At 35.8% G+C, this 27,753-nt stretch overlaps 2 protein-coding genes and 1 pseudogene across 4 annotated transcripts in view; all 3 read left to right on the forward strand.

The window, feature by feature from the left end:
• brf1a (BRF1 RNA polymerase III transcription initiation factor subunit a) overlaps positions 1 to 5,221 on the forward strand; it is a 40,329-nt gene extending 35,108 nt beyond the window's left edge. The window contains exons 17-19 of the mRNA XM_042737275.1: positions 1,240 to 1,291; positions 2,594 to 2,753; positions 3,523 to 5,221. Of these exons, the coding sequence (XP_042593209.1) occupies positions 1,240 to 1,291; positions 2,594 to 2,753; positions 3,523 to 3,560 (250 nt within the window). The 3' untranslated portion in view covers positions 3,561 to 5,221. The remainder of the gene's footprint in view (positions 1 to 1,239; positions 1,292 to 2,593; positions 2,754 to 3,522) is intronic.
• Positions 5,222 to 6,854: 1,633 nt separating this feature from the next.
• LOC109045842 (E3 ubiquitin/ISG15 ligase TRIM25-like) lies at positions 6,855 to 14,325 on the forward strand. 3 transcript variants are annotated; one of them, XM_019063648.2, is made up of 8 exons: positions 6,855 to 7,038; positions 8,929 to 9,544; positions 9,757 to 9,852; positions 10,008 to 10,241; positions 10,456 to 10,612; positions 12,461 to 12,505; positions 12,609 to 12,650; positions 13,021 to 14,325. In XM_019063648.2, exons 2-8 carry the CDS (start codon positions 8,954 to 8,956, stop codon positions 13,578 to 13,580), a joined length of 1,725 nt encoding a protein of 574 aa, XP_018919193.1. In that variant the 5' UTR covers positions 6,855 to 7,038; positions 8,929 to 8,953; the 3' UTR covers positions 13,581 to 14,325. The 3 variants fall into 3 exon arrangements, with proteins under 3 accessions (XP_018919193.1, XP_018919195.1, XP_018919192.1); XM_019063647.2 differs by having other exon boundaries at positions 6,861 to 7,041; XM_019063650.2 differs by lacking the exon at positions 12,461 to 12,505 and having other exon boundaries at positions 6,860 to 7,041.
• A 3,739-nt stretch (positions 14,326 to 18,064) lies between these two features.
• On the forward strand, positions 18,065 to 20,713 carry LOC109046128 (annotated as a pseudogene).
• The last annotated feature ends 7,040 nt before the right edge of the window (positions 20,714 to 27,753 follow it).

Below are 27,753 nucleotides of genomic sequence, written 5' to 3' on the forward strand. Positions count from 1 at the left end.
TTCTATCCTCCTTTCTGTCATTCTGTCATCTTTCTGTCCTATCCACCCTTCTATTCTCCTTTTTGTCTTTCTATCCTTCTTTATTCATGTTTCAATCCATTTTTATCCTTCTTTCAATCACTCTGTCCATTCTGTCCTTTCTATTGTTTTATTCATTTTTCTCTCCATCTTTTTGACATTCTATCCTGCTTTCTTTTATTTTTTTTTCTTTTTTTATTTTTTATGTTCTTTCTTTCTTTTTTTCCTTTTCTATTCTTCTTTTTGTCGTTTCTTTGTTTTATTCATTTTTCTCTCCATCTTTTTGACATTCTATCCTGCTTTCTCTCCTTTTTGTCATTCTTTCTATCTTTATTATGTGTGCTTTAGTAGATTCTGGATGGCTTGTGGTTATATAATGAGAACTGCTCCCATGAGTGCTGAATCTCTTCTGCATATTCAGATGTATTATCAGGAGAATCATATGATTCTGATTAGCGTTATTTATGCTGCGGGTTTAGTGCATCATATCCATACCTCATTAACATATCTTACATTCGTGGAATAATGAGTAAACTTATTATTCGAACTGTGCCACTGCACGTTGACTTGCAAATACTGAGATCGTAACTGCATCTCTGGATTCTTCTGTGCTTGTCCTGCCCCCTCTTTCTCTGTCTGTCTCTCGATCTCGCCCTCCTGTTGTCACTCGAGCTGCCATGTTTATTCCACTGGGAATTTTACAGTGAGAGATTTGAGGTAGAGTGCAATTCAAGACGGGACTTGTCCATGTCTGCCACCAACAATGAAAATGTGCTAGACTCACAAATGTTGTTGTTCTTCATGCATTTTGGTTTTGAAAAAAAAAAACTGTGAATACATTTTTATTAAATATACAGAGTGACATTTCATTGTGAATCAGGGGCTGTTAAGAGTCTCTCTGGTCTGTATGCTTTTCTGGGTTGATAGAATTTAAATTACGTACATTTAGGGAATTCATTTAAATAATGTGTCAAGATTTGCATTATAATAAGTCAGTGATTTAAGCAGTGTAGTGAATTGAAAAGAGTAGAGCTGATGTAAATATTGAGTTTATAGGACTGGATAGTACATAATTTTTGACCTTGTTTCTCAGTGTCAACTTTTGATTTAGAAAAAAAAAAATCCCTGAACAGCTTTTGAAAAATAAGCCATGTTCTTTTAATGATCTTGTCATCCTATATGTCTTTTCCCTGTCTCTCTTTCTGTCTTGCTGTCTCCAAGGTTACAGCCCCTAGTGTGTGCGCAGCCCTCTAAGAAGCTGGCCCTCGATCAGGTGAGTGAATTTAAATCACCGTCCTTCCTACTAGCACATCCTTGGCAGGTCTCTGGATATATTAAACCACTTTTCCTTAACCCTCAAATGGCCCTCTGGCCCAGAGCTTCACTTAGTTTTTCTCTGGTGCAGGAAAACTGCATTAAGTTGACCTAGAAACTAAATTAAAAGAATTATTTTGATCCACCAAGCTGCTTCTAGATCAGCAGTCTAACTCTGAGCCGATACTCAAAGGTGGCATATCTTATACTAATGTACCGCCTCGGACTGCAGTGGAAAGTGGGCCGCTGACATCTTGACTCTGAGGAGGCCTTGATGACACATGCTCTTTTCTCTCGAATCCTACTGATCCCTTGCTGTCGTTCTGGTCCGTAGACCGCTGAAACTCTTGAGTGGCCGTCACTCCCTCCGGCTGTGTCTTCCATGATGCTTCATCTTTCTGTATGTTAGAGTCCTTGATCTTTTCTCCTCTCTCTTGTTTTTCTATGTTATTAAGTCAGTCTGTCTGTCTTATCTTGGTCTCTGTTTTTTCTTCTACTAGTTATATTTATACTACTACTTATTCTGTGTGAGAATACATAATCAATACATAATTTTTTGAACCCATGGCAAAAAAACTACCTCCAGGGGTCAATACTCAGGTAACTAGATAACTTCTTGCCATCACTTGGCAATGGGAAATGAAGCTTTGTGATTGATGGTATTCCCTTTGTACCTTGGGAAAGTAAACCATTTGTAAATTCACTAACAAGGTAAACTATTGCTCAATCTTAAGCTAACCTGTGATGAGAAGTGTTAGCACAAAGTCAGAGTTAGTAAAGGGTGTTTCGGGTGTGTGTTGAAGTCACCAAATCCAAGTTGACCCTAATGACTTTATTAATACACAGCTTTATCTTATTGTGCGCAATTCATTGATGCTCGATATCCAAAAAAGTAAACATTCATAATTGTTCAGTCACTTAAATATCTTGCTCTTAAGCCATCTTTAATTTATGATGATGTGTACTTTATACAGTACAGATTGTTTCAAAGCAACTTCATGGTAATAAACAGCCTCAGTAAGAAATTACTCTATAATTGCTCTGCCTCTGAAAACACATTCCTTTTTGACTGACTTCTTATTTTTCAAACCCTCCCCAACTAACCACTTTGTCTTTTCACTGTCCAGTCAGTCAACTCCACACAACATTTTTACAGCTCACTGAATATCCTGTTTCACTTGGAAAAACGGTGGATGATGGACACAAGATGAGCTGGGAATGCCATCTCATGTTGACTTTGTCTTTCCTTCTCTACCTTCAGAAAGGGTTTGACGCCCCAGTGGCCACTCCTGCTGCCCCGTCCCAGAATGCTGTAGTTGTGGAGAGCGGACCGGTGGCGTACGAAGAGCCTGCAGAAGAAGAAGAGGAGGATGAGGAGGAAGAACACTGTGTCAGTGCCATGCAGTTAATGGGCGGCACTGGTAAGTGATGCAATAAAGTCTGACCTTCACCTTTAGGATCAATTTTTAACATTTCATAAAGGGTGTATTCCTTTTAGACCAGTGGTATTTTAGTATTATTTATACACTAGTATAGTGTTTTAATAATATTGTTTTCAATTGTCAATTTCGGTTTTTCAGTTTTAATTATTTTTATTTCAATTTTCATTTTAATTTTATCTTTCGTAATTTTGTACTGTTGTCTTTTTTGTTCTTTTTACTTAAAATGTTTGAATTTAGCTTTATTCTAATTTAAGCTTTAGCAATTTTAGTGTTTAAGCTCATTTTTTCTGTTAGTTGCCAACATGACATCTCTAATTTTCATTTGTTAAAAGTTATCTAATATTTATATTTTATTTCAGCTTTATTCTAATTAACAAAAATAGTTTTAATTAATAACAACAACATTGCTTTAGAGGCTTTCATCCTTTTCTGACCCAATAGTCTTTCAATATAAAAAAGCTAGATGTTCTGCATTACATTTTGTATTAATGTTGTTTTTCATTAAGAACATTACCTTTACTGTTTTATGTGCTTAACAGATCATTAGCTAATGTTAATCAAAAATGTTACATTTTAAATATTTACGAACCTATTTATATATAATCCTCTCAGACTCCTGGTTGAAAACATTTGCTTCTTTTGACAAAAACATCTTAATTTTATGCTCTTTGTCTGAGTTCTATAGTTCAGAAAAGAGTGTTAAGTTTTGTCCCAACCGTTCCGTATTCCTCTTCTTTCGTGTCCACAGATTACGGCTGTGAAGTGGATGATGATGATGGCTTCTGAATCCAGAGTGGCTGTGGGAGCACCAGTGGAGAGGACACACTAACGCTTACCCTGCTCTTATTCTGACCCCAAAACACACATGCAACCTCCATCTCATTACCTCTATTGTCTGTGCTTATGTTTGCAAGATGAGAAAAAAGTTAACTTTACACACTACAGAGGATGGAAAACTACAGTTAAACAAGAACAAAGATCCCACATTCTTGCTTTTTCATAGGTGTGTATTCTGAGCTCATATGCACCAAGTAACTTAAACACCATTTAAACTCACAGCACACAAACAGGAGAATGAGAGTAAATGGATGTGTGTGTTGTGTGGTGATTGAGAGTGATGATTCTCTCTCTGGAGTGTGTAAGCCTGCTAGCTGCTAACTGCATTACTGTGTGTTTTAGGCTAATGATGACATATGATCTTGCACATCTAAAGCGATTAGCCCACACGAGGCTCAGGACTCTGTGCGGACAAATCTGTGCATGTACACGTGCCTTTAAATACTGCAGTATACAGGCCTAGAATAGTATTGTGATGATTTTCAGAGCCAAAGTGTTATTATTTAAACCAGATGTAGCTTTATCTGCTCAGTATTCAGTTAGAATGGATTAGAGGTGTAAAATATGATTAGTAACAGTATTCAATTTTGTTCTGCTGCTTGGCTGGTTTTCTAGTACCTTTATTATTATTATTATAAAATTACTTACTGGTCTGGTGGATTTTCCAGTTCGGTTATTGAATTGTATTTTTTTTTCTTAGTATAATGTTTAAATGATACTCTAATTAGAATATAATTATTTTTAAATTTGATGGTTGATGTTTTTCTGATTTAATATGGAGACATGGATATATAAATGCAATATATATGTATATATATATATATATATATATATATATATATATATATATATATATATATATATTGTTTTTTTTTTTTTTCAAACAAAAATGTTTACAGTGTTAGATTTTTTTGAAATGGACTGATGTTAAAGAAATAATGGATTGATAGTTTAATATTGGTCTATTAATGAGGAAGAAAACAGTGTTTTAGTTGTACTACTTGTATCTGAATTCTCAGTATGGTTAGTGCTCTTTGAGAACAATTTACTTTATTTATAGTTTGTTCTCTTCCAGACCAAAAGATACGAGTAAAATATTATTTCCTTCTGTTAGAAAAGTATTTGAAGGGTTTCTTCTATGAGCCATGCCACGATACACACAACAGATATTACTGATGCAAAACCAAATCATTCCAAATCTGATAAATGTTAAAAAAATACATATAAAAATACTGACTTTAGCTTGGATTGTTTAGCTCAAGTTGAACAGCAACCTCGAGCTGTTCTGATTAAAATATATAGCCCAAACCTCTGTATTGGCATCAACAATTGATAATTACTTGATGTCTTGGTGTATTCTTGCATGTATAATACAAATCTTTAGTATGCAATTCATCTGGATTTTAAAAACTGGACACATTTATAGTTTTATTTTGATCTTAAAGTTTAATCACATCCTGTTCTGCATACTATTAGAGCTAGTTTCATTTGGAGTCAATTGGTTTGGTCTTGAAACGGTAATTGCGACAATAAAACAAGACTCAAAATGAGTTCAGTAAACCTAAACAGTATTTACGGGCAAAGAAATAAAGAATAATCATTATGCATTACATCTTCTGTCTTTATTTTTCAGCGTGATTACTCTATATTTGTATTTTTATTTGTTATGATCGGTCTGTCTGAGTCCTTCGACACTATGACCTAAGACAGGCTATCTTCACTGCCTTTGGGCAAAGCTTTCTGGGAAATAAGGCAATGAAAGAGCTGAGCATCTGTTTTTAGGTTCATGAGCTCCAGGCTGTTATGTTTTGGTTGGCATAGAAACATGAGCATTAGTAATTGTATGATCCCACTGGATGAGACCCTAGAAGTGACCTCACTCTCATCTCTGCAGGGCAAGGGCTGCTGGGAGTTGAAGTTCTTAAGGTCATCTATATTTACTGGATGTGATGGCGGGGAATTTGCTAGCCTTCAAGGCTAGTAAACGCTCTGAGAGGAAGGGAACTCTGTAACAACAGCAACAACAAAACCTTTTATTACATATTCTCTTTTGTTTTACATGCTGGATACAGAGACTACACAGTTTCTCTATGTATTTAAATATTTAGCCTCTGATTCTTATGGTATATGATGGTTCTGCATCCTTTGGGAGGAAATCTGTATGGAGCTTTGCTCAATAACCACAGACCCTGATTGAAATGAACACGGTCCACTCACCTCTTCTCCACAACACTTCTGTCTTTCCCGTAAGCTCTTTTTCACTGCTCTAGAACCTATTACTCTGACCTTTCACAGTCACACGTGAGAAAACAGAGCTGATTTGCCATAGGGCCTGATGGGAGAGACTGTGTGTTAACATGGGAAGCTTCAGCATATGGGAGAGACAGGATTTCCTGAGATCGTGAGAAAGGTGATAAAATGAGCTGAGGGAGGGAATATTGATTGGTTTTGCTAATGAGAAGATTTTTGCCAGGCTGTTTAGGAATGTAACTATAATGGTGAATATCCATATTCAACACCAATACACACACTCAAGTGAGATAACAGTTCCTGTCAACATAAAAGGAGGAAACAAAGAACTGCAAGTCACCTGTTCCGCGAAATACTCATTCTGAATATTGTTAAAAGAATTACGTATGTAGTATGAGTGTGTTTATTCATTTATTTCTTCAGGAACGCGGAGGGAGTTTGGAATTAGAGTTCCAAACAATGTATACACACTCAATGGCGCAAGAGGGCGGTGTTGTGCAGCGTGCATTTCCACATTTTTTATGATCTGAACTTTTCTTTTAGTGGCGATATCTGCCCACCTCTACAATTGATTTCCTGATGTATTTTTGATCTTTGCACGGGCAGATTTTATAATTACCTTATGTATCTGTGTTGTTGTTTATGTAAAATACTGAAATTTAACAATTAAACAGTTACCAATACAAAAAATTTCAACAACAAAAGCCGTCTTTACGCTGCAGAGGAACATTAGCTGGATCTGACAAGGCATTATCTTTATTTACACAGTATGTTCAATAATATTCATGTAGGCTAAATGTATTTACACAGGAACGGTCAGAGGGCGTTCTCCGCGGTAACGAATCAAAACGCTTCTGATGGCAATAGATATGGCACTCATAAGCGCAACAGAACCGGTTTTATTTTTAATTTTTTTGTTCATTTTGGTGGATTTTTTTTGCCCTTGGGACTTTGAATATTTTTAAAATAAAAAACATATAAATCTATAATATTAGTTTAATATTATAAAATAATATTGGGATTTTGAAGATGTTAAATAAAAAATATAAATATTAGTATAATATCATAAAATAATATTATTTAAAAAATATTTGCGTGATCGATCCACCCCTCCCTCTTCTCAAAAAAACAAAAAGGAAACCGATCTCATTCTCTGCTATTACAACTGCGTGCAAAGGTGGTGAGTGTGTGAAGCAGCAAGAGTGTATTTAATAGTTCTGTAATTATTTGCAGCATGTCTGAACCCTTTATTTATTTGTTTCTTTGTTTTAGTTTTACAAACGTGCAAACTGTCTAGATCATTTTTGCGGAAGTTGTGTGTGTTAAGTGTAATAGCCTGTAGATGCTACTTGTGTTGGATACGGTTTACTTTGCACCAACTGAAATTGCAACAGATAGCACCTTGTTTTCACTAAATGCATATTGTAATGCGATTCACGCAATGAATAAATAAGTAGTAATGATATTTCTTGTTGTAAGGGTAAATTCTGAGCAATGTGCGCATGTAAAACAGCATGTCCAACATGGTTGAAATTAGAGATGCAACATGCAATTAGAGAATGAACATTTTAGCATGTATTATTTTGTTTCTTACTGATCCAGGAAGTTATCGCTTAGAGATGTTTGCCGTTGTCCTTTAAGATAATTTCTTTTAACATCTAGAATTCATCAGGTCTGTAAATTCTTGCAATTTTTATTTTGCACAGCGCGGGGGAGGGATACTAGAGATCGTGATCATTTGCCCTTCCCCTTAAATAATGTTACGCTGCTAATAATTATAACATTGTTTATTGTAGCATATAATATACAGCTTTTAGTGGCGAACTGCGAGGCACTGCAGATGTCAGTGCATGTCGTCCACGGTTTGCCCTAAAGGTGACCGTGACAAGGCAAATCCAGGGGGCGTGGTTGGATCCACATCTTGGGATGAAGATTGGTAGGATTAGGGGTGGAGATGGGTAGGTTTATGGATCAGGGGGTGGAGACGGAGAGCGACAAAATCTGAAAACCACGCCCGCCGGGGGAAAAACAATACAACGGTCTCCATTGACTCTCGGGAAGCTGCCTCCTTGTCATTTCTGACTTACAACAAAAAACAGAGCTATGCCTAAAAGCTGCTATGGGAAAAGGTGTACAGTAAACAAGCGAAAAAACTCAGAACGTTTTTCTAAGTTATCGACCCCCCAAAAACGAGCGTTTAGGACACAAATAGTTGATGTCACGTTGGGCCATTCAGTTGGATCATTTCTCAAATAAAAGAAAGCTTAGGAAAAGGGGCACTGACATTGACCAATAAAATTCAGTTTCTTAATATATCTCTTCCTCTTAGATTCACATAGGGTGGTGAAATAATCCTCTGACATGGTTAAATATAATGAATGGTCTTGAATATCCTTCCAGTGGGCGGAGTTCTCAGAGTAATATGACACGTTGCGCGCTACTTTTGTGTACAAAACTCTCGTTTTTTGGGTCGGTCTTGTTTTTTTTTTTTTTTTTACTGTACACCATGTCACATAGTAGCTCTTTTTTTTTGTTGTAAGTCAGAAATGACAAGGAGGCAGCTTCCCGCAATAGAAAGTCAATGGAGACCGTTGGATTGTCGGTGTGGGCGTGGCATAAATGGGCTCTGTCTCGTAAGGTGGGAGGAGTTGGATCTGGATCCAACCACGCCCCCTGAATCTTGTGTTCTTCAGTGAGGGGCTACTGGCAAACATGTCTTATGAGGCGCGGAAACATGTGTTGTAGTTCCCTCCTTCATTTTGTTAGCGGAGGTGCACAAACCTTTTGCCACCAAGGGACAAAATTCAAACTTGATTGAGGGCCGTGAGCCAAGAGTAAAAGCTGCATTATATAGGCTAATATTAAAAAATATATATTTACAAAAAGATATAAAATAATATTCACGTATACATTTCAATGCAAAAATGTAACAAAATGTTCAAATGAAAATATAAATTAAAAATGAAGATATGAAAGTCAGTGTTTAAACTACACTTCAAACTTTTGTTGAAGTCATTAATTTTACCTGTATTATATCACTTATACATCACTTACTGTTTTTCTACAGTGCTTCTGAAGGTCAAAGTACAAAAATGGCAGAATCTTCTGATGATCAAAATCCTTGTAATTGTCCGATCTGTCTTCATCTTCTGAAGTGCCCAGTAACTACAACTTGTGGTCACAGTTTCTGTATGAACTGTCTTAATAAATTCTGGGATCAAGACGATCAGAAGGGCATTTACAGCTGTCCTCAGTGCAGGCAGACGTTCAGCCCAAGACCAGCTCTCAGCAGAAACACTGTGCTGGCTGAAGTTGTAGAGAAATTGAAGAGAGAAGCACTAGAAGCAGGAACAGTCTCTCCTATCCTGAGTTTTGCTGTGTCTGGAGACGTAGACTGTGACATCTGTACAGAGACCAAGCTAAAAGCCATCAAGTCTTGTCTGGCATGTTTGGCTTCTTATTGTGAATCTCACATTCAAACTCATTATACATCTCCTGCTTTAAGGAGACACAAACTGGTCAATGCCTCACCACATCTACTGGACCAGATCTGCTCCCAACATGATAAACTACTGGAGCTGTACTGTTGCCAAGATCAGCAGCTGATATGTATACAGTGCGCTTTGATCAACCACCAGAACCATAGCATGACTTCACCTGCAGCAGAAAGACAAAAAATACAGGTAAAGTGACTGAGTCGTAATACTTTGTAGCAGTTAGAAAACTGACATAATTTTGAAAAATGTAAAAATATATTAATCAGAATGGGGTGTGTGTGTGCCTACCTGTTTCAAAGACATAAAAACACTGTTAAAAATAATAGTTATATTATTGTTAGTATTTTGCCTGTTTTTTGCAATGAAAAGTTATAATGACTTAAATTAATTGTTCACAGGAACAATTGAAGTCAAATCAGGATGATCTACAAGAGGACATGCTTCAGCGAGAGATCAAGGTGAAGGACCTAAGACAAGCCATGGAGTCTTATAAAGTAAGTGCATTTTAGCATGTTGTAGTTTATGTAATGTAGTATTTTTACCAGTATGTTGCTACATTAATATTTCAACTATGTCCAGGTGCAGTCAATGGGCTGCTTCCAACAACAGTTAGAAATTCTATTTTTTATTTTTATGTGTCTTCTGACAGCTCTCTGCAGAGGCAGCAGTGGAGCACAATGAGAAGATGTTTACTGAGCTGATCAGCTCCATGGAGAAACATCAAGCTGATATAACAAAGATGATCAGAGCTCAGGAGAAAACAGAAATAAGCAGAGTTGAGAAACTCATACTTACACTGGAGCAGGAGATCAATGACCTAAGAGAAAGACACGATGAACTGGGGCAGCTTTCACTGATAGAGGATAACATCAATTTCATTCAGGTAACAAGATTGACTTTGTAATCATCTGGTAGAGTTTGGTTTAATAGTGCCAGTTGTGATGGGAGGTGGGGTACTTATGTCTTTTTTGTATTGTCCTGGATCTGGATCCAAAATGCAGTACATCAAACATCAAATGAACTGTGGTTGGCACCAAAAGCTCTATTGCAAATACACCTTTTTTTTTTTCTGATTTCTTGTTTTTTTCTGCTTGTAGAAATTCTCATCTCTTTCCCGCTACCAATGTTCAAACTTGTGCACCATCTCCATCAGCCAACAGCTGACATTTGAGGAAATAGAAAAAGTTGTCTGTGAGCTGAAAAGCCAACTGGATGATCTATGTGTACAAGACATACTGTGGATATCAGAGAAAGGTAATATTATTGACCACTAGAAAGTTTAATAAATCTTAAGATCTTTTTTTTACACTTTCTGGATTGAATGGCGATTGCTTAACTTGTTGATCTTGCTCAACTCATGCAGAATTTGCCACCACATTGCTAGGGTCTTGCTATGCAGTTTCTAAGGTGAACTATGTGGTATTTGGCATGTTGTTATGTGGTTGGTACACCATCCATGTCTCTGCCTCAGAAAGCTTCACACTGTCAGGTCTCATTCAAGTCTATAGCACAAACAGTATGGGATCAGTTATGGGCTTAAAGGGATAGTTCACACAAAAATGAAATTTCTGTCATTAATTACTCACTCTCATGTCATTCCAAACCCATAAGCCCTTTGTTCATCTTCAGAACACAAATTAAGATGCGTAGTAAGAAACGTAGTGAGGACATTGTTAAAATGGTTCATTTGTCATCATTGGTTCAACCGTAATTTTATGATGCTAGGTAGGGCTGAACGATATATCGTTATCGTATCTATATCTAGATATGAACTTTCAAGATATTACTATCGAAAAAAGCAACGATATAGACGATATAGATTTCCCCTCTCCGCGCTCGCCCTGCATACAACTCTGGCAGTCACAACAAACATCAGTTTTACGAGTGCCCTTGAATGCACCGCTAAAGCCAGCGCGCACACATTACCAGGGACGTGGGAACTATATTGTGAGGGGGGGGGGGCGGTGTTTCCATGGTGACGCGTCATTGCTTGTCACGTGACACACCGCAGCATCAACAGCGCTGAATGAATGATGATTTGCTTTTATGTCATTTTTCCTTTTTTTTCAGAATATTCACAAATGTGTTAGCTATGGCATGAAATATCTGATATTCCGATTGTCAAATACATGCAAGTGGAAGTATATTGTTTTTTAAACACCTTTATAACGATCGCGTTAGTTGAGCTGTATGCGCGATGGGCGCTGCAATCTTAGTTTGTGCCGCAGACGCAGTTCAATCGGATCTGTTGGATTTACAACCTCTATGTTTACAACACGTGAATTCATCCACTTCTCCCGAAATACTTAAAAGTAAGTGGCTGGTGAACTGGGAATAGAATAGAGTAAACACTGAAGTTACTTACACAGTGTGTATCTGATATGAATAAAACGTGTCGAATTATAATGGAAAGGATTATTATTACCTCTTCCATAGACATCCTGTCTGAAGCCAGACATGGTTAACAAGCTAGGTGTTCCTGGCAAAGAATCTGTAGAAGTTGTGCTGCCTGTAACTACCTCTGTTCTGTTAGTAGCAAATGCATTTTCTGCATACAGTTATGTGATCTTTTGAAGAATATAAATGTTGTTGCACTTCAATGCACTTTCAATGTTCCACCAGCTGCTGCATTTGTTATTTATTGTTAAAGCAGAGCTGCAGTAAAAGTTTTGATTTGTAATTTTTTTTTTGGTAATTTATGTTAATGACTTGTTCTTAAAAATAAAACTATACTTTCCACATTTTTTTGTATTATGATCTTTTTATTTTTCTGAGAAATGCTTGGTTTTCACCGAACACGTAGTCATATCGTATTGTATCAATATCGAGATATCTGGCATGAAAATCGAGATATGAAATTTTGTCCATATCGTTCAGCCCTAATGCTAGGAGAATATTTTTGTGCACAAAAAACAAAAGTAATGACTTTATTCAACAATTTTTCTCCCACAAGTTACCGCCATTATGGAGAGTACCACTATCCATGCACGTGCTTTCCTTTACACGTTAACGGGGTGCAGCACAAACTGAAGATGTAGATTATATTGTCAAAATATTGTCAGGATTGTCATAGTAATGTCATACACATTTTACATTCAATAGTTCCCGTTGTCCATATAATGGCGAACAATGAAAAAGTCCCAAAGTGTAAGTCAAACATGCTTTTTTTTATAACCAGAAACACTTACAGTAGATAAACGCACAACGACATTTTTGTTCATTCTTTTTTTTTTTTTTTTTTTTTTTTCAGATTTGCCATCCCATCCCAAGACCAGAGAAGAATTCCTTATATGTGAGAGACAAATTCAACATAATGCATATATTAGCATTTTCTTAACATTTTTCTATCAGAAAACAACATAAAACTTTGTGCTCCATTCATATTCTGATTTGTTTACTTCAAAGATTTATTCAAAAACAGATTGATTTGTGAATGAAAAAGTCTTTACTTTATATTCATCCTTAATAATATATTAATGACTAGCATAACTGAAATGAAATTTTTAAAGATGCTAGATATCAATTGATGAATATGAGTTTGGTCATCCAGTATCAAAACACACCAAACTAAGTGAATCGAACAATGCAACTTCTCGATCACTGTACAAAACTATGTTAGTTGGTGGTATGAATTTTTAATTCCATTTTCTTTTTATCAACAGATTCTTGTGATCTGAATCTGAATCACTCATCAGCCTGCAGTCAACTCTCTGTAAACAACAAGTCTGTGTCAAGAAATAATTCTGAACTATACAGTAACTATAGGTCCTCACCATTTTCTTTTAGCCAAACATATGTAAGTACATACCAGGTGTTGTGTAATGAGAGTCTATCTGGACGCTGTTATTTTGAGGTTGAGTGGGGAGGAACAGGTTGCTATATTGCATTCTCATATGACCAGATTAGTCAAGGAGGTGGAACTTTTATCTTTGGCTCTAACAATAGATCCTGGAAATGTGACTTTCCAAAAGCTAATCTCAATGTATGGCATGAAAACCAACAGACTAGCATTTGTTTGGTCTCTAAAATTGGAGTGTTTCTTGATCAAGAAGCAGGAACGATTTCCTTTTACAATGTCTCTGACAAAATGACCCTCCTGCACAGAATCCAGACCACATTTACTCAGCCCCTCTACCCTGGGTTTTCATTTCAGAATTTGGGAGATTACTCCTCAGTGGCAATTTGTGATCTGTTATCTCAAAAGCAAAATAAAGAAATCTAATTAAAAGCGATAGGGTTTTTCGCCCATATACTTTAGTCACTGGGCTATCTAAATGAAAAACTTCTTTACTTTGTGGAATAACAGCCACTTTCTTTTCTGTTATTTGTAGTGATTGCATGTCAAAAGGTGGGTTGTTCTATCAGGTGTTATGTTTTGTTGTTGTTGTTGTTTTTTTTTGATTGACCAATTCCCATTACAAATAGTGGATTCAGGTTGAACTTCTATGGTTAATTGAATGCTTTATTCACAATTAATCACTTTTTTGTACAAACTGAGGAATTGTCTGTATACCAACAGCAGAACAGATCCATGAAATGTTTAGTTCCTGTGGCTCAGTGGTAGAGCATTGCGTTAGCAGCGCAAAAGGTCATGGATTCAATTCCCAGGGAAAATACATAACACATATAGGCTGAATGCACTGTAAGTCGCTTTCGATAAAAGCGTCTGATAAATGTAAATGAAATAAATGTAAAAAGTCTTGCTTGCGATTGAATGCGTTTGTTTTTGTTTTTTTTTTGCACTTTTGCCTACATGTGTTGCATTGGAATTTTTAAGGATGTTATGTACAGTAAATATCTGCATTTTTGTTTAATCGTATATTCTTTGATTAGCATTAGCTTATGGATAGCCTACACCGTATTTTACATGTAAACATGCTGTATGTTTGTTAGCTACAGTATGTTTGAACTTTCTTTTGAGTCTTTGTAGGTTTAAAAAAAATAAATAAAATAAAATACAATTTTTATCTTCGTTTTTTTTTACTGATGGTCTAAAGGAATAAGGATGGCATTCTTACTGCATATAAATTCATGTTTTAGTTAATGATTTGTAAGTGCATCATTGTGTCATGACTTTACTTTAAAGAGCTCATGATTACTAGCTACCCATAAACAAGCATCAACTTATACTATGTTAATGCATTGTTTTGTCATGACTTTACTTGAGGGGGCATATCATAATTAATTCACTATTAACTTATTAAATTCAGCTCATGACTTATTATAAACTTACTATCAAATACACAGGTATTCATATTCAGCTCAGTTACGTGATGTATTGCTTATTAAAAACTCAAACAAGGAGATATCACTGACTGTCTGTATGGACAGTGATTTGTACTGATACTCCGCTAACCCTGACCTTAATGAAAGTTTTCTGTTTTTTCGTGGTTTATTTATTTAGAGAACCAATTCTTCAGGAACTGTTCCTCTTAATTAATTAACCTACTAACGAACTAACTGTGTAAGTCGCCACTGAATTTGACAAGAAAGAGAATTATATTAAAAATCAGTGAGAATAACATAAAACAGATACATGAGATGACCATTTAAGATCAATTAGTGCATTTAGTGTTTCCTATGGTTTCAGATGTTCAACCATAATTTTAGGAAACTACAAGTATTCTCCACCTTTATGGAGAGTATGATGCGTGCGCATACATTCCTCTGGTCAAAAACAAGGTGCAGCACATGCGTCGTGATACTCTTCATAATGGTGGAGAATGGGACGAGGAGCAGAAGAATTGTTGAATAAAGTCGTTATTTTTGTTTTCTTTGTGCACAAAAAGTATTCTTGTAGCTTAATGGTTGAACCACTGATGTCACATGGACTATTTTAAAGATGTCCTTATCCTTCTGGGCCTGGGAACATTTGAATTGCATTGCTCTCTAAGGAGGGTCAAAAAGATTTGATCAAAATATCATAATTTGTGTTCTGAAGATGAACGAAAGATTTAAAAAGATTGCTTGCTATGATGTATTGGGTTAACTTACAGGATAGAGATAAGAATCATTGTACACAGAATTTTAAATGATTGTTGAGAATATAAAAATAATGGAGATATTTTTTTTTTAATGGAAATATGAACAGTGGGTCAAGGATTGTGGTCTGGAGAATAAAGTCATCTGTCCTAACATGACATTAAATGGTGTATCAGTACGTAATATTGCTGAACCTATTGTTGAAATTAGATTATTGAACAATCGAACAAAAAGTAGGCATAGTAGTATACATTCCAAGGTTTAAGACAAAAATAAGTTTAAGATTAATTGACAAATTGTCTGTTTACTCTACAGAATTAACTGCTGTAATAGTAGGATAGTAATTCAAATAGGATTGTAATTTGCTCAGATTCCTCATCAGCTCTCAAAAATGTTTACAAAATGCCACATATCGGGATAGTAGGGAATGAAACGGCTGATAAGTTAGCAAAAGAAGCATTAAAGAAAAACATTATGGATATTAAGGTACCGAGAAGAAGTGAGATAAAATGGCAACAAGTTGGGAAAATAGTAGCACAGGTAGGTGGCATTATAACATTGTAAAATGAGTTGGAAAAAGAGCAGCTTTATGGAAGGCATAGCAGGAAGTAATGATTGCTAGATTAAGAACTGGACACTGGATTCAATTTAACACTTGCATTAATGGAGAAGCATGAAAGTGTATGATGAATGTGATGTTTTAGAAACAGTAGAATATGTACTTTTTAAATGTACTGTAGTAAAATATGATGATCACTGTAATAGTCTTATTAGCAATATAAAGTATAGGTCGGTGAGTGTCTTGGACCTTTTGGCAAAGGGTTTGAGTAATAATCAGATATATATGGTGGTTTTAACAATTTTAGAACTTACAGGTCTTTACAACAGGATTTAGGACTAGTGTCTGAGGATGAGGATCATGATGCTTCTGTTCTGCCCATCTCGGAGGTTGAGGAGCCAAAGCTGGAGAAGGTGAACACGCAGCGCCAGCTGAAGCATGGGCACTGATCCTCTGAGTGGGTGGGGCATTACAATTTTATTAAAATAAATTTAAATTAATGAATTAATTAATTTTAAAAAAGCAACACAGATTCATCACCCATGGGAGTAAGTTATACAACAGGTGGCGGTAATACTCAGGAGTTAACGGCCATTGAAGAAGACGAAGAAGAAGAAGATACACTAAGGTCTTGCGGGTTTGGAACGGCATGAGAGTGTGTAATTAATGACAGAATTTTCATTTTTGGCTTTAAGGCTGTGTTATTCATGCATGAATCCATATCTCTTGATTGGTTCATGATTAGCTCATGTCTTCAATAATTATGAGTTCACATTTAAGTGAGCATTTATTCAAGTATTACATGATTATTCATGTACCTTTATTGTAAAGTGTTACCGCAAATTAGGCTATTTGTGAATAACCATGCATCTCCAAGGTCCACGGTTACCAATAATGTTAGCCTACTTAAAGGTGATGTATGTAAGATTTTGACTCTACTAAAGCATAAAGATACCATAATATGTTTGTAGATATTTACGAAACATGCTAAGTTAACATACTTGTTTATCTGAAAAACAATGGTACAGTCAGTTATTCTCTTTCGAAAATGTGTGTTCTGGCCTGAATGTCGGTCTTTGTTTTGGTTTGTGAAACCCGCCCACTGCCAATTTACCCAAATGTATTTCGGCACCCCGGGTTGCCAGTTGACGAAAAACACAGCGTATTTCGTTTCATTAATCGTCAAGTGCGCTCGTTCCTGTTTGTCGTCAATCTGGCAACCTGCGTGTGAGTCAAATCTGAGGAGGAGGGGCTGGGTGAAAAAAAACCCTCCAATATTTTGATTTTGGACTGCAATACCTAGTTCAACCACTCGGTGTCAATCCTACACACAGCACCTTTAAAATTCTAATACATTTCTAAAGTATTTATGTATTTCGTATGCCTTAGTTTATTCTCATTATAAATATCACTATGACTATTTTAAAACGCTAAATCATATTATTCTATTCATTTACCGAACCGCTTTGATTCTTGGGAAATCTTATTTAGCCACTTTATGACGTATTCATTTCAAAATAAGAAGGAAATGTTTTGCCGCTCTTTCTGCCTCTTGTAGACTCACTTCTTAAGTGTTGTGAGTAACTGTTAAAGAGATTCACGTGTACATAGACACTTTTTAATAAGAGTAGAACTTTGTGGAATCAAAGTTTGACCTGAAGTTGACTAACGTTACTAAATTTTTTATAGGGCGTGTAAACATGAGATGTGCCCTCGCTGCCATGTCGTTTTGTTAGGGAAACTGTAGAAAGAGAAATGAGGTGGGTTTGATGTGAAAAGATAGAGGCAATTAACTAATCATTCCATCACCTGTAACTACATTAATTATGTAATTCATTTGTTTAACCAAGTGTAGATTGAAGCAAAACGCTGCATTTTTGAATGTTTGAACTACTATTGTATTTTGTGAAATTTCTTGAATTTAAATTTGCACTCTTTCACTTTACATTAAAAAGTTTTAGTCCTAAAGAAAGGAAGAGTACTTTTAAAAAATATTTATGCCTGTACTCTTGAATCATATGCCAGTGCCTGAGTTTATGCCAACATTCATTCATTGCAACTTTATTGAGCTCACCTTTATGGGGAGATAACCAAAATATTTAACTCTTACAGTGACAATATCGATTAATCCATAAATAACAATGTTATATTTAGGTATTTTTGACTATTTCTGTAAGTTGCTAAGTGAGATTTGTCTCAAACTTTGATTACATGATGCAATCTTTTTCAGTTACATCACTAACAGTTTTTCCTACTGTTTTCACAGCAGCAAAATGGCAGAATCTTCTGATGATCAAAATCTCTTTAACTGTCCGATCTGTCTTCATCTTCTGAAGAATCCAGTGGTCACAGTTTCTGTATGACCTGTCTTAATGAATTTTGGGATTGAGATGATTAGAAGGGCTTTTACAGCTGTCCTCAGTGCAGGCAGATGTTCAGCCCAAGACCAGCTCTCAGCAGAAACACTGTGCTGGCTGAAGTTGTAGAGAAATTGAAGAGAGAAGCACTAGAAGCAGGAACAGTCTCTCCTGTCCTGAGTTTTGCTGTGTCTGGAGACGTGGACTGTGACATCTGTACAGAGACCAAACTAAAAGCCATCAAGTCTTGTCTGACATGTTTGACTCCTTATTGTGAATCTCACATTCAAACTCATTATACATCTCCTGCTTTAAAATGGCACAAACTGGTCAATGCCAGATCTGCTCTGAACATGATAAACTACTGGAGCTGTACTGTTGCCAAGATCAGCAGCTGATATGTATGCAGTGTGCTTTGATGAAGCACCAGAACCATAGCATGACTTCGCCTGCAGCAGAAAGACTAAAAATACAGGTAAAGTGACTGATTCGTCTGTGTGATACTTTGCATCAGTAAATAAACTGATGCAAAATTTGTCAGTCAAATATATTATACAGAAAACTTGTCTTCAACATAGATGAAAATATTGTTCTGAACAGTTATAGGCTAATTATCATAGTCTTATAATCTTGTCAAAAGAAGCTCATTAGCTCAAAATACCTTTCATTAAAATTCAAAACAAATGAGGGGTGTTTTCACAACCAGCGTGTCACACACTCTGCTGTTCACTGTTTCACTTGGGAACAGGGAAAAACTTTGTGAATAGTTTCCATAACAATCATGTTACGTAAGTGATATTGAACTATTGCAAATTCAGTCACAGGTACATTTGAAAAAAAAAAAATCAGGATGGCCTACAAAAGGAAATGCGTCAGCGAGAGATGAAGGTACAAGAATTAAGACAAGCTGTGGACTCTCATAATGTAAGCTGATTGTAACTTGCAGTTACTAATTTTACCACTATGCTATTTCAGAAATTCCTCAGATTGATGTACATATGCAGTTGATCTGGACTGTAGACAGCTAACTTATATGATTATTGTGCTTATTAGAATAGTACTGTATAGTTATATTATACTTACAACAATGTACAATTATTACTAAGCTAAAGTGAATTATACTCTAGTATAGTTTTCTAATTTATGTGCCTTGGAGAAGAATAATTTTCCTTGGACTATGATTGAGAAAAAATGAAAATTTTCATCTAACAGTGCTCTGCAGAGGCAGCAGTGGAGCACAGTGAGCAGATGTTTACTGAGCTGATCAGCTCCATGGAGAAAAGACGCGCTGATATAACAAAGATGATCAGAGCTGAGGAGAAAACAGAAGTAAGCAGAGTTGAGGAGCTAATACTTACACTGGAGCAGGAGATCAGTGATTTGAAGAAGAGACATGATGAACTGAGGCAGCTTTCACAGATAGAGGATGACATCTATGTAATTCAGGTAACTCTGATCATCTATTTGTTTTAAGTTTGTTCTGACTCTAGTTTGTGTGCTGGGTCTGAAATCAACTTTGATCCCACCCCACCTTCTCTGCCTCATAAACTCTCTTCACATTGTGTATTTGATTTTGAACCAATGCACATCTATGCGAGTACCATTGTGAGTAGCTGGTTACAACCATTTGCATAACTATATCTTGGCTGACAGTGCTGAAACCCCTAATGTTTTGTTAATAGCTCTGAAAGTTTTTGTAATGGAAATAAGAAATAAGGCTTAAGCAAAATCAATGCATAAAATCAAGGCATAAATGTTATTGAATTCTGGTCCGTGAACCCTATGTAAAATTGACAGTAACATAAAATTGCATTATTAACTGTTGGCATTGTAACTTTTTACCTGCTGTTCATACTCAAGTTCATAAGACATGGGAGTGTTCAGTATCAGAGGCATTGAAGTGTTACTATTAAAGTTTAAATTCTAAATATATACACTATAAGCATATTTACATTTAGTGATCATTGATTGGTTGTAATTCTTGGTTTGAATTTTACATTCAAACAGGTTGTATGCCTGACGGTTGCTTAATTTTGTAATCGTTGTTATGATTAAATTAATTTGTTCCTTAGGCAGACAGAGTGGTAATCTTTTAAATCCTGTAGGGAAAGGAATCTTATTAATTTACAGCCTTGTACTAAGACCAAGATATCACTAAAATCTATGAACAGCTGTAGTTACCACCCTGTGCTAACACAGTGTGAGAGGCTAACAAACTATATTAAAGGGTTATTCAAGGGCTTGGAAATAAATCAGGGTGAGAAGGTGTCAGCTTCACCGTTTTAATCATAGTTTTGTTCATTTGGAATCTAACTGACACTTGAATTCTCATTCTAACATCCAACGCAAATCAGAGTTCTCTTGAACTGCACCCACCATTTCCAACAGGCAAACCACTTTCAGATCAACCAAATAAACTGAGCTGTGATGTCAGCCAGACTCAGGTCTGGACTAAAAGCCCTGGCATGAAATGTTTTGTGTGTGTATATATATATATATATATATATATATATATATATATATATATATATATATAAATTTCCTATTTTTTACAGAATTTCTCCTCTCTTGCCCACTACCAATGTTCAGACTTGTGCAACACTTCTGTCAGCCAACGACTGACATTTGAGGAAATAGGAAAAGTCATCAGTGAGCTCAAAAGCCAACTGGATGATCTCTGTGAACAAGACATTGAGAGGATATCAGAGAAAGGTGAGAGATCTCTTAAAGATGTTTGTTTATGTATTTAATTTTTACATTTTTTTATTAGATTAATTTTAGGAAAATGTGGGGGGTTGGTCCTATAATAAAATAAGATACCAAATAATTTTTTGTTTTTGATGATGATTTCTGTTGTTCTTTATGGAATAGCAACCACTTGTCCTTATTTTGGTGTGATTGTGTGAAATTTGACATTTCATGGGATGCTCTGTCTATTCTGCCTGTTTCAGTGACATTCAGTAAGTTGTTTCACTCACTTTATAGGCTGTTTATGCTAAATACTGTTTGTTTTCTTAACTGAACAACTGAAAATTGAATACCGAATTACTGAAAATTACTTTTTTGTACTATAACTTATTTTTAGATCTGTATTACAAAAGAACCATTAAAGATATTTAACCATTCTCAAACCTGTCTAACTTGATTTTGCTGAGCACCTTGGAATGTTTTTTTTTTTTTGCAGATGGTTTTATCTCAGGTGATATGCAAATCAGGAATATTACGATAACCAGCAAGTGATCATAAGAGGACATTAAGATTTGAAGCGTTACGTTACAGAGAATAGTGTTATATGGCAGTGGCAGGTGCCATCTGACCTTTTAACCTCTACTTGCATTATGCATGTGGGGTTTTCTGTTTCAAAAGACCGATGTCAAATCTGGTGTGTGTGTGTGAAGGTCAGAGATTAAGAATGCCTGGATTACTGAGGCAAACAGCAGTAGATGGTAGTAGATACAAAGGGAAAAGCTTGATAGAGACATTTAAGCCTGCTTTCTTCTAAACGGCACACACACTGGTTGTGGTCTGCTTCATTTAGGGTATGTAATAAATGTGGCAGAGGTCAGCAGGGGTCATAACAAACCTCTTTTATGCAGTCAGCATTTTTATTTTAGCTCTAAAATGCTAAATGTGGACTATGAGACATTTAGGTATTATAAACAATAACATCATGGATTTCAGTAAAGCTTCTTTGAAACAATGTTATGAAAAGTGAGTTGGAGCGGTACTACTTTTTACAACAGCAAGAAATGTATACAAAATCTATATATATTTTTAAGGATTATACATGTAATATTATACTAGTAGTGTGTAGGGGGAAAAAATCCCAAGTATACATACGTGGCAAATTGAGACGAAACGTAAAACTGTGTGTTTGTGTACAGCTACACCTGCTGGTCAAATAAGAGATTAGATTCCCTTTATGTGGCTCACTCTCTCCTTTATCTCACACACTATTTTGAACAAGATCACTCATTAAGTCTTTTGTGAGATTCTCCATCTTTCTCAAAAGAGCCTGGGGTTGTACAAATCTGCATAAATTATAATCTTTTCATATTCAAATAAGGCCCGGTGGTCGTTAAACCCATGAAGGGTTAATGATGAGAGAAAACTCGTTAAGGCTAGGCCAATTAAACTGCACAACAGTCCCTGCAGAAGAGCTCTGTGTAAAGGAGGGCAATTAAAGACTAATTAGGAAGAAGTTTCTTAATTAATTCCAAAAGGGCACAAGACTGTGAGACCTCCCATATGATAGTTACTGTTATGAAATAATAATACTGTGTATGTTGAAAACACGTGCATCTTCATATCCCTCACCCAGTTCTCGGAAAATGGGTCACCATCAAAGAGAAACTGGAAAATAGACACATTATGAAATATTTTTGCTCAAAGGTTGTTAGAATTAACAACCAGGGATTTTTACTTTATAGCAGCTGTCCTGACATGCTGTACAGACTGATATAGCTACTGTATGATTTTAATAAGATGATTATAGGATGAGATATCGAGCGTGTGATCAATTCATTTTAAAACAGGTTTGTCTGACTGAGACACAGACTGAGTCCATAACTAGCCACTGTTTTTCCCAATTTGAAATAACCAATTTGAAATCAGTATTTTTCCAGTTAAAACTACCTTTGACTAATAAAATGTAAAAATGAATTAATATGGTGTATGCTGACAGTGAACTTCTAATTAAAGGCACCCAAGCACAGCATGAAAATCTATTCAAACTGTGTTTAAAGGTTCGATTGGTTAAAATATTTAAAAGTCTGAAACATGAGAAGTTAACATTAGAGATTAAATCGTGATTGGGAACAATGATTCCACTTAAAAAAAAAATCAACAAACAAAATAACTATTTTCCCTCAAGTAGTTATGAAGGGTATTGCTGAGATACAGTTTGAGCACATCAACATCAAAACTTGATTATAAAATAAGAGCTAATTCATTTGAGTATTTTGATTATGTGACCTTTCAGTGTAATTATTTTTTACTTTTTACTTTGCATTGAAATCTTTTGTGGTTTTGAAAGCTTTTGTTTAGGTTTCTCTATAAAATGTTAAAATCGTGAAGTGGTGCATTTACATTTATTTAACATTATCTTTGTGGTAGATATATACAATATGGATAAACCATTATATTTGAGTTTGACATATAATTTTTGTTATCTCAGTGAGTGTGCAATGTGACATATTTGTGCTGAAATCATGAAATTATTTATCGTAAAGACAGTGATTTGCATTGTAACACTGCATGATTATGTGGTCAGGTAATAATTGGCTTCTGCGTAAAAGACTGACCGTAATACTGAATTTTGAAGCCAGACAATTTAAAATCCTACTTAAAAGACACTTCTCTGTTCACACACACTATTAAGTTAATCCATATACAGACGTGCAGACACACACACACACACATTCTAAAGTCAAAACAGCTGCTCTATTATTGCAGATCTCTCTAAGCACAGAGAGACACTGCGTCTGTTATCGTGAGGTTTTAATGAATGATACTGTAGTTCAGTGGATGTATGGTGAGTGTGTGTGTCTTTGATGCAGTGTTGGAGACATTCTGTCTAGCAGTGTTTAAGAGCAGTAATGCTCAGGTAAAGGCTGAATCAGCGTCATCTACCTGTCCTGTGTGTGGGCTTGTCATCTATCAGCCTAAAGAAATGCAAATGATCCCCTGCAAAGCCCTGGACAATATTAAAAAACATATTGGTTTATGTGGTTAGTTTTCGCAGCATTGTTCTGATAGTACTAAATGCAAATAATAAAATGACAGTAAGCATAATGCTTGGTTACAATGACAAATTAAGGCTTATCATCTTTTCAAAGAAAACAGAAAACACTATTTCATATTGATGTTTACTTCAAAGGATGTGCTTTAAATCAAATTATATGTTTTTTTTTATTTTTTATAAATAATCTATCACTCAACAATATGATTAATAATGATACATTATTTGGCCCAGGTTTTGTTTGCATGGTAAATAAAATGCATTTTGTAAGCCAATGCTTCTATTCTGCCTATAGATGTTAAACATGTTTTTTGGCCAACACTGTAAAAATGACTGTAAATAAAATATTATTGGAGTAGGTTATGTTTTACAAAACAAACAAACAAACAATTTCAGACTTTCTAATTAAATTTTTCATATTTAATTCAGTGTACTACTTTGTGTATTTTTTTAATTATTTGTGAAATTTACTAGCAATTTCTTATTAAAAATAGTTTCATTGTTAAAAAAAAAAATGAAATAAAAACAGTCTAAAATAGTTCAAAGTAAATCCTACACCATGAATATGTGAAATTTCAATATTCTATATAAATATTTTAAATTAATGTCCAATGGGAAATTTGAGTCTTAAAATAAAAACTAGAGACAAATAGCCTATTAAGCAGTCACAGTGTTTTTAAAAAAGTGTGATTAAAGCAAGGCACATCATATTATATTTTCCGGATGAATGGTGAATTATATCATAACATCGATATGTTTTCCAGTATACACTAAATGAAAGTGTGTGGACTCCTTACACCACACCCATTCGTGCTTATTGAAAATTTTCATTCAAAACCATCATCCTGAAACCATCATTTTGCTGCTATAACAGCTTCCTCACTTCTGGGAAGGCTTTTCACTGCATGTCAGAACACAGCTGTGGGTTTGCTAGCATTCAAACACGAGAGCATCAGGGAGATTAGGTGGTGATGTTGGGTGATGAGTCCAGGATCACACTATTCACAGGGATTCAGGTCAAAGCTTTAAAAGGTTCTTCCATGCCAGAATCTTTAAATAATTTCTTTATGGATTCTGCTTGGAGCACAGAAGAAATTGACCCTCCAGATGTGTTAGCAAGGTACCAGGTTATTTCAATCATGACATCACAGTGTTCTTTTGGCATGATGCAACTAAGCTGCCACATTTTAAGTTTATATGAGAACAATCAGAAAATGATCAATCACAGACCGGCATGTTTATCTTCCAAGAGACACGATGCTCACAGGAGCTTCTGAAATACAAACCACCGTGAATCTGAGCAGCAACAAAGATCTGTGGCATCAAAGACATTCAGATCAGGCACTTTAAACTCTTAACTGTCAACAAAGTTGACTCCATATAGAACCAAATCCAGAACTTGGAGTTGTGATGTCACAAAGAGCCCTCGGAGAACTCTGGAGTGTTCTGTGCTTACAGTAAACAATGATAAGAGCCATTCTCATCTTCTCTTGTTTGACTAGAGTTTTCCTCTCTTCTGTTCTGCTTTGATTGATAAGATCTGCCCAGGCATTACTTTTGGCATTAGGACAATTGTGAGTGTGCACTTTGTAGTCTTCTTGACATGTAGAGGCCAGGCTTTCCTCCTCTTTGACGCTCTCTTTCTCATCTTCCAAGGAAAAAATACTAGAATCATGCACATGAAAGGATTATTGCCCCACATATAAAGATATGCCCTCCAACATCATGTCAAGGTTCAGGAATTAGTATCATTCATGCAAAAACTTGGAATGTGATTTGGCATGGGATTGTACAGGCTGAGATTTACCGTGGAAGAGGGAGAGTGATATAACCTTGACTCCGTGTGTGTTTTCCTGTGCTGCTAAACCGAGCTGTGAAGTGTTTGGAACAGAATGGAATGTCTGTGGAATTCCCCTCAATTCCCCCACATCGTGGAGTAGGCCTACCTTTGACAGATTTGCTACAGTGAAGTCTCTCAGTGAGTTTTCTCCTCACTTTTTTTCTCTCATTCTCTTCTATCGCAGGAAATGTTACCTCATACAGAAAAATACCTCTATGTGTGAAACACAATTGCACAGGATCTTTCCCTGCCCAAGAACATTTCCAACAGTTCTCTTGTTCCTGTTGAAAAAACATGAGAACACAGAGGAGTGTGCAAGAAGTCATTAAAGAAAATCTTAACATGTCTTAACAAGAGAGAAAAACATGTTCAAGCATCAGATAATAAGTGAAAGTGGATACCTTTGAATAACACGGTAAGGCTAAAGAGGAACTTAATTCGGTATAAGGTTCTCTGGAAAAATGAGTATTTATTAAGATTAGTTAAGTTAAGCTATTTTATATGAGTAAGACAAAAATCACTGATATTTGAACCAACAGCAACATTTAAAATATGATATTGCAACACTTTTCAGCTTACTGGTATGAGTTCATATACAGTCTCATTCATAGCTACTTTTTTGTACAATCTGACAATTAGGTTTAGGGGTGGACCATCATGCTTTTCCTTAGGGTAAACATTGTACACATGCACATGAAATCACATATGAGATTAATTTGGATGTACATTGTCTATTTTTCAAGAGAAACCAAAGCAGAATCGGCATCTAGAGCAACACGTAGCATAAAGAATGAGTCAGCATTTTAAACTAATCATTTGAGTGAATAATTTAATGACTCAATCAAAGAACAGCCACTTTGTTCTTTACTAAATAAATCTAGCTGCATCTAAAATCAGTAGTAGGTATCTAATCCGGGTACTTTTCGACTGCTGTTTTTCAAACACTATGAATTCGGACAGTGTTCTTTTTTCACATGGACTAATATATAGTATGGAAGTAGGCATATTTTGACACAGCGTCTGTGTTTTTTCACAAACTGCCTGATTGAATAATTGAATATCTTGTTTCATTCTTGAATGAATCAGAATTTTGAACAAATTTATTAAATAAATGATTCAAGGACAAAAAAGTCACTAGACACCACTTACTGGCAATGTAACCTGCAGAAAGAGAAAGAGGCAAACAGATATTTAAAGACATGTGAATTTAATGTGTTTTTAGCATTTTAATTTAGATGTAAGCTATATTATTTTAATACGTTGATAATAATTGATTAAGTCATCCTCCGACCCTCTTGGAAGTTTGATTAGCTCCCTAGTGGATGAAATCTTCACCACTAATGCACAGACCTTCTGTTTTGTATGTGCCAACACAGACTGGCAGAGCGATAAAAACAGTGAAAAGTCCTAGTCAAATTGAAGGAATGCTTTATGTATATAATATATTAAACAAACACACATTAGAGAATATTCTCATGTGTAGAAGGTCACAGTCACACACAAGGGATCCTTAGGGATTTCTCTGAGAAACACATAATCCACGCTAAACCAGCCCTGCCTATCTCCTTCTATTCAGCACTGTATATAAGCAACACAATGTCTCATTGTGTGTGCGTGTGTGTGTGTATACTCCTCCCTCTCTTACAGAACACTAATGCAATGAATGATTGGCACAGCTGACTGAGCTGATAACAGCTCCATCCTCTACATACCCACCCACTGCTAGGCACGCACATACCCGCCTGAGGTTAACCCTCATGGGCCGCAGACCATGGCATCTTTTCCCAGAAGACTGGATCAAAACCACAGCTGGGCTTCAAAAACTGGCCTATGTGCCGTGGTGGGGTCACATATCTGTCTAATTACCAGTGGTTTACAGTCTCAGGGTGGATATGTGAGAAAAAAAACATGTTTTTT

This window comes from Cyprinus carpio, chromosome B13 (assembly GCF_018340385.1).
Source record: "Cyprinus carpio isolate SPL01 chromosome B13, ASM1834038v1, whole genome shotgun sequence".
NCBI lineage: Eukaryota > Metazoa > Chordata > Actinopteri > Cypriniformes > Cyprinidae > Cyprinus > Cyprinus carpio.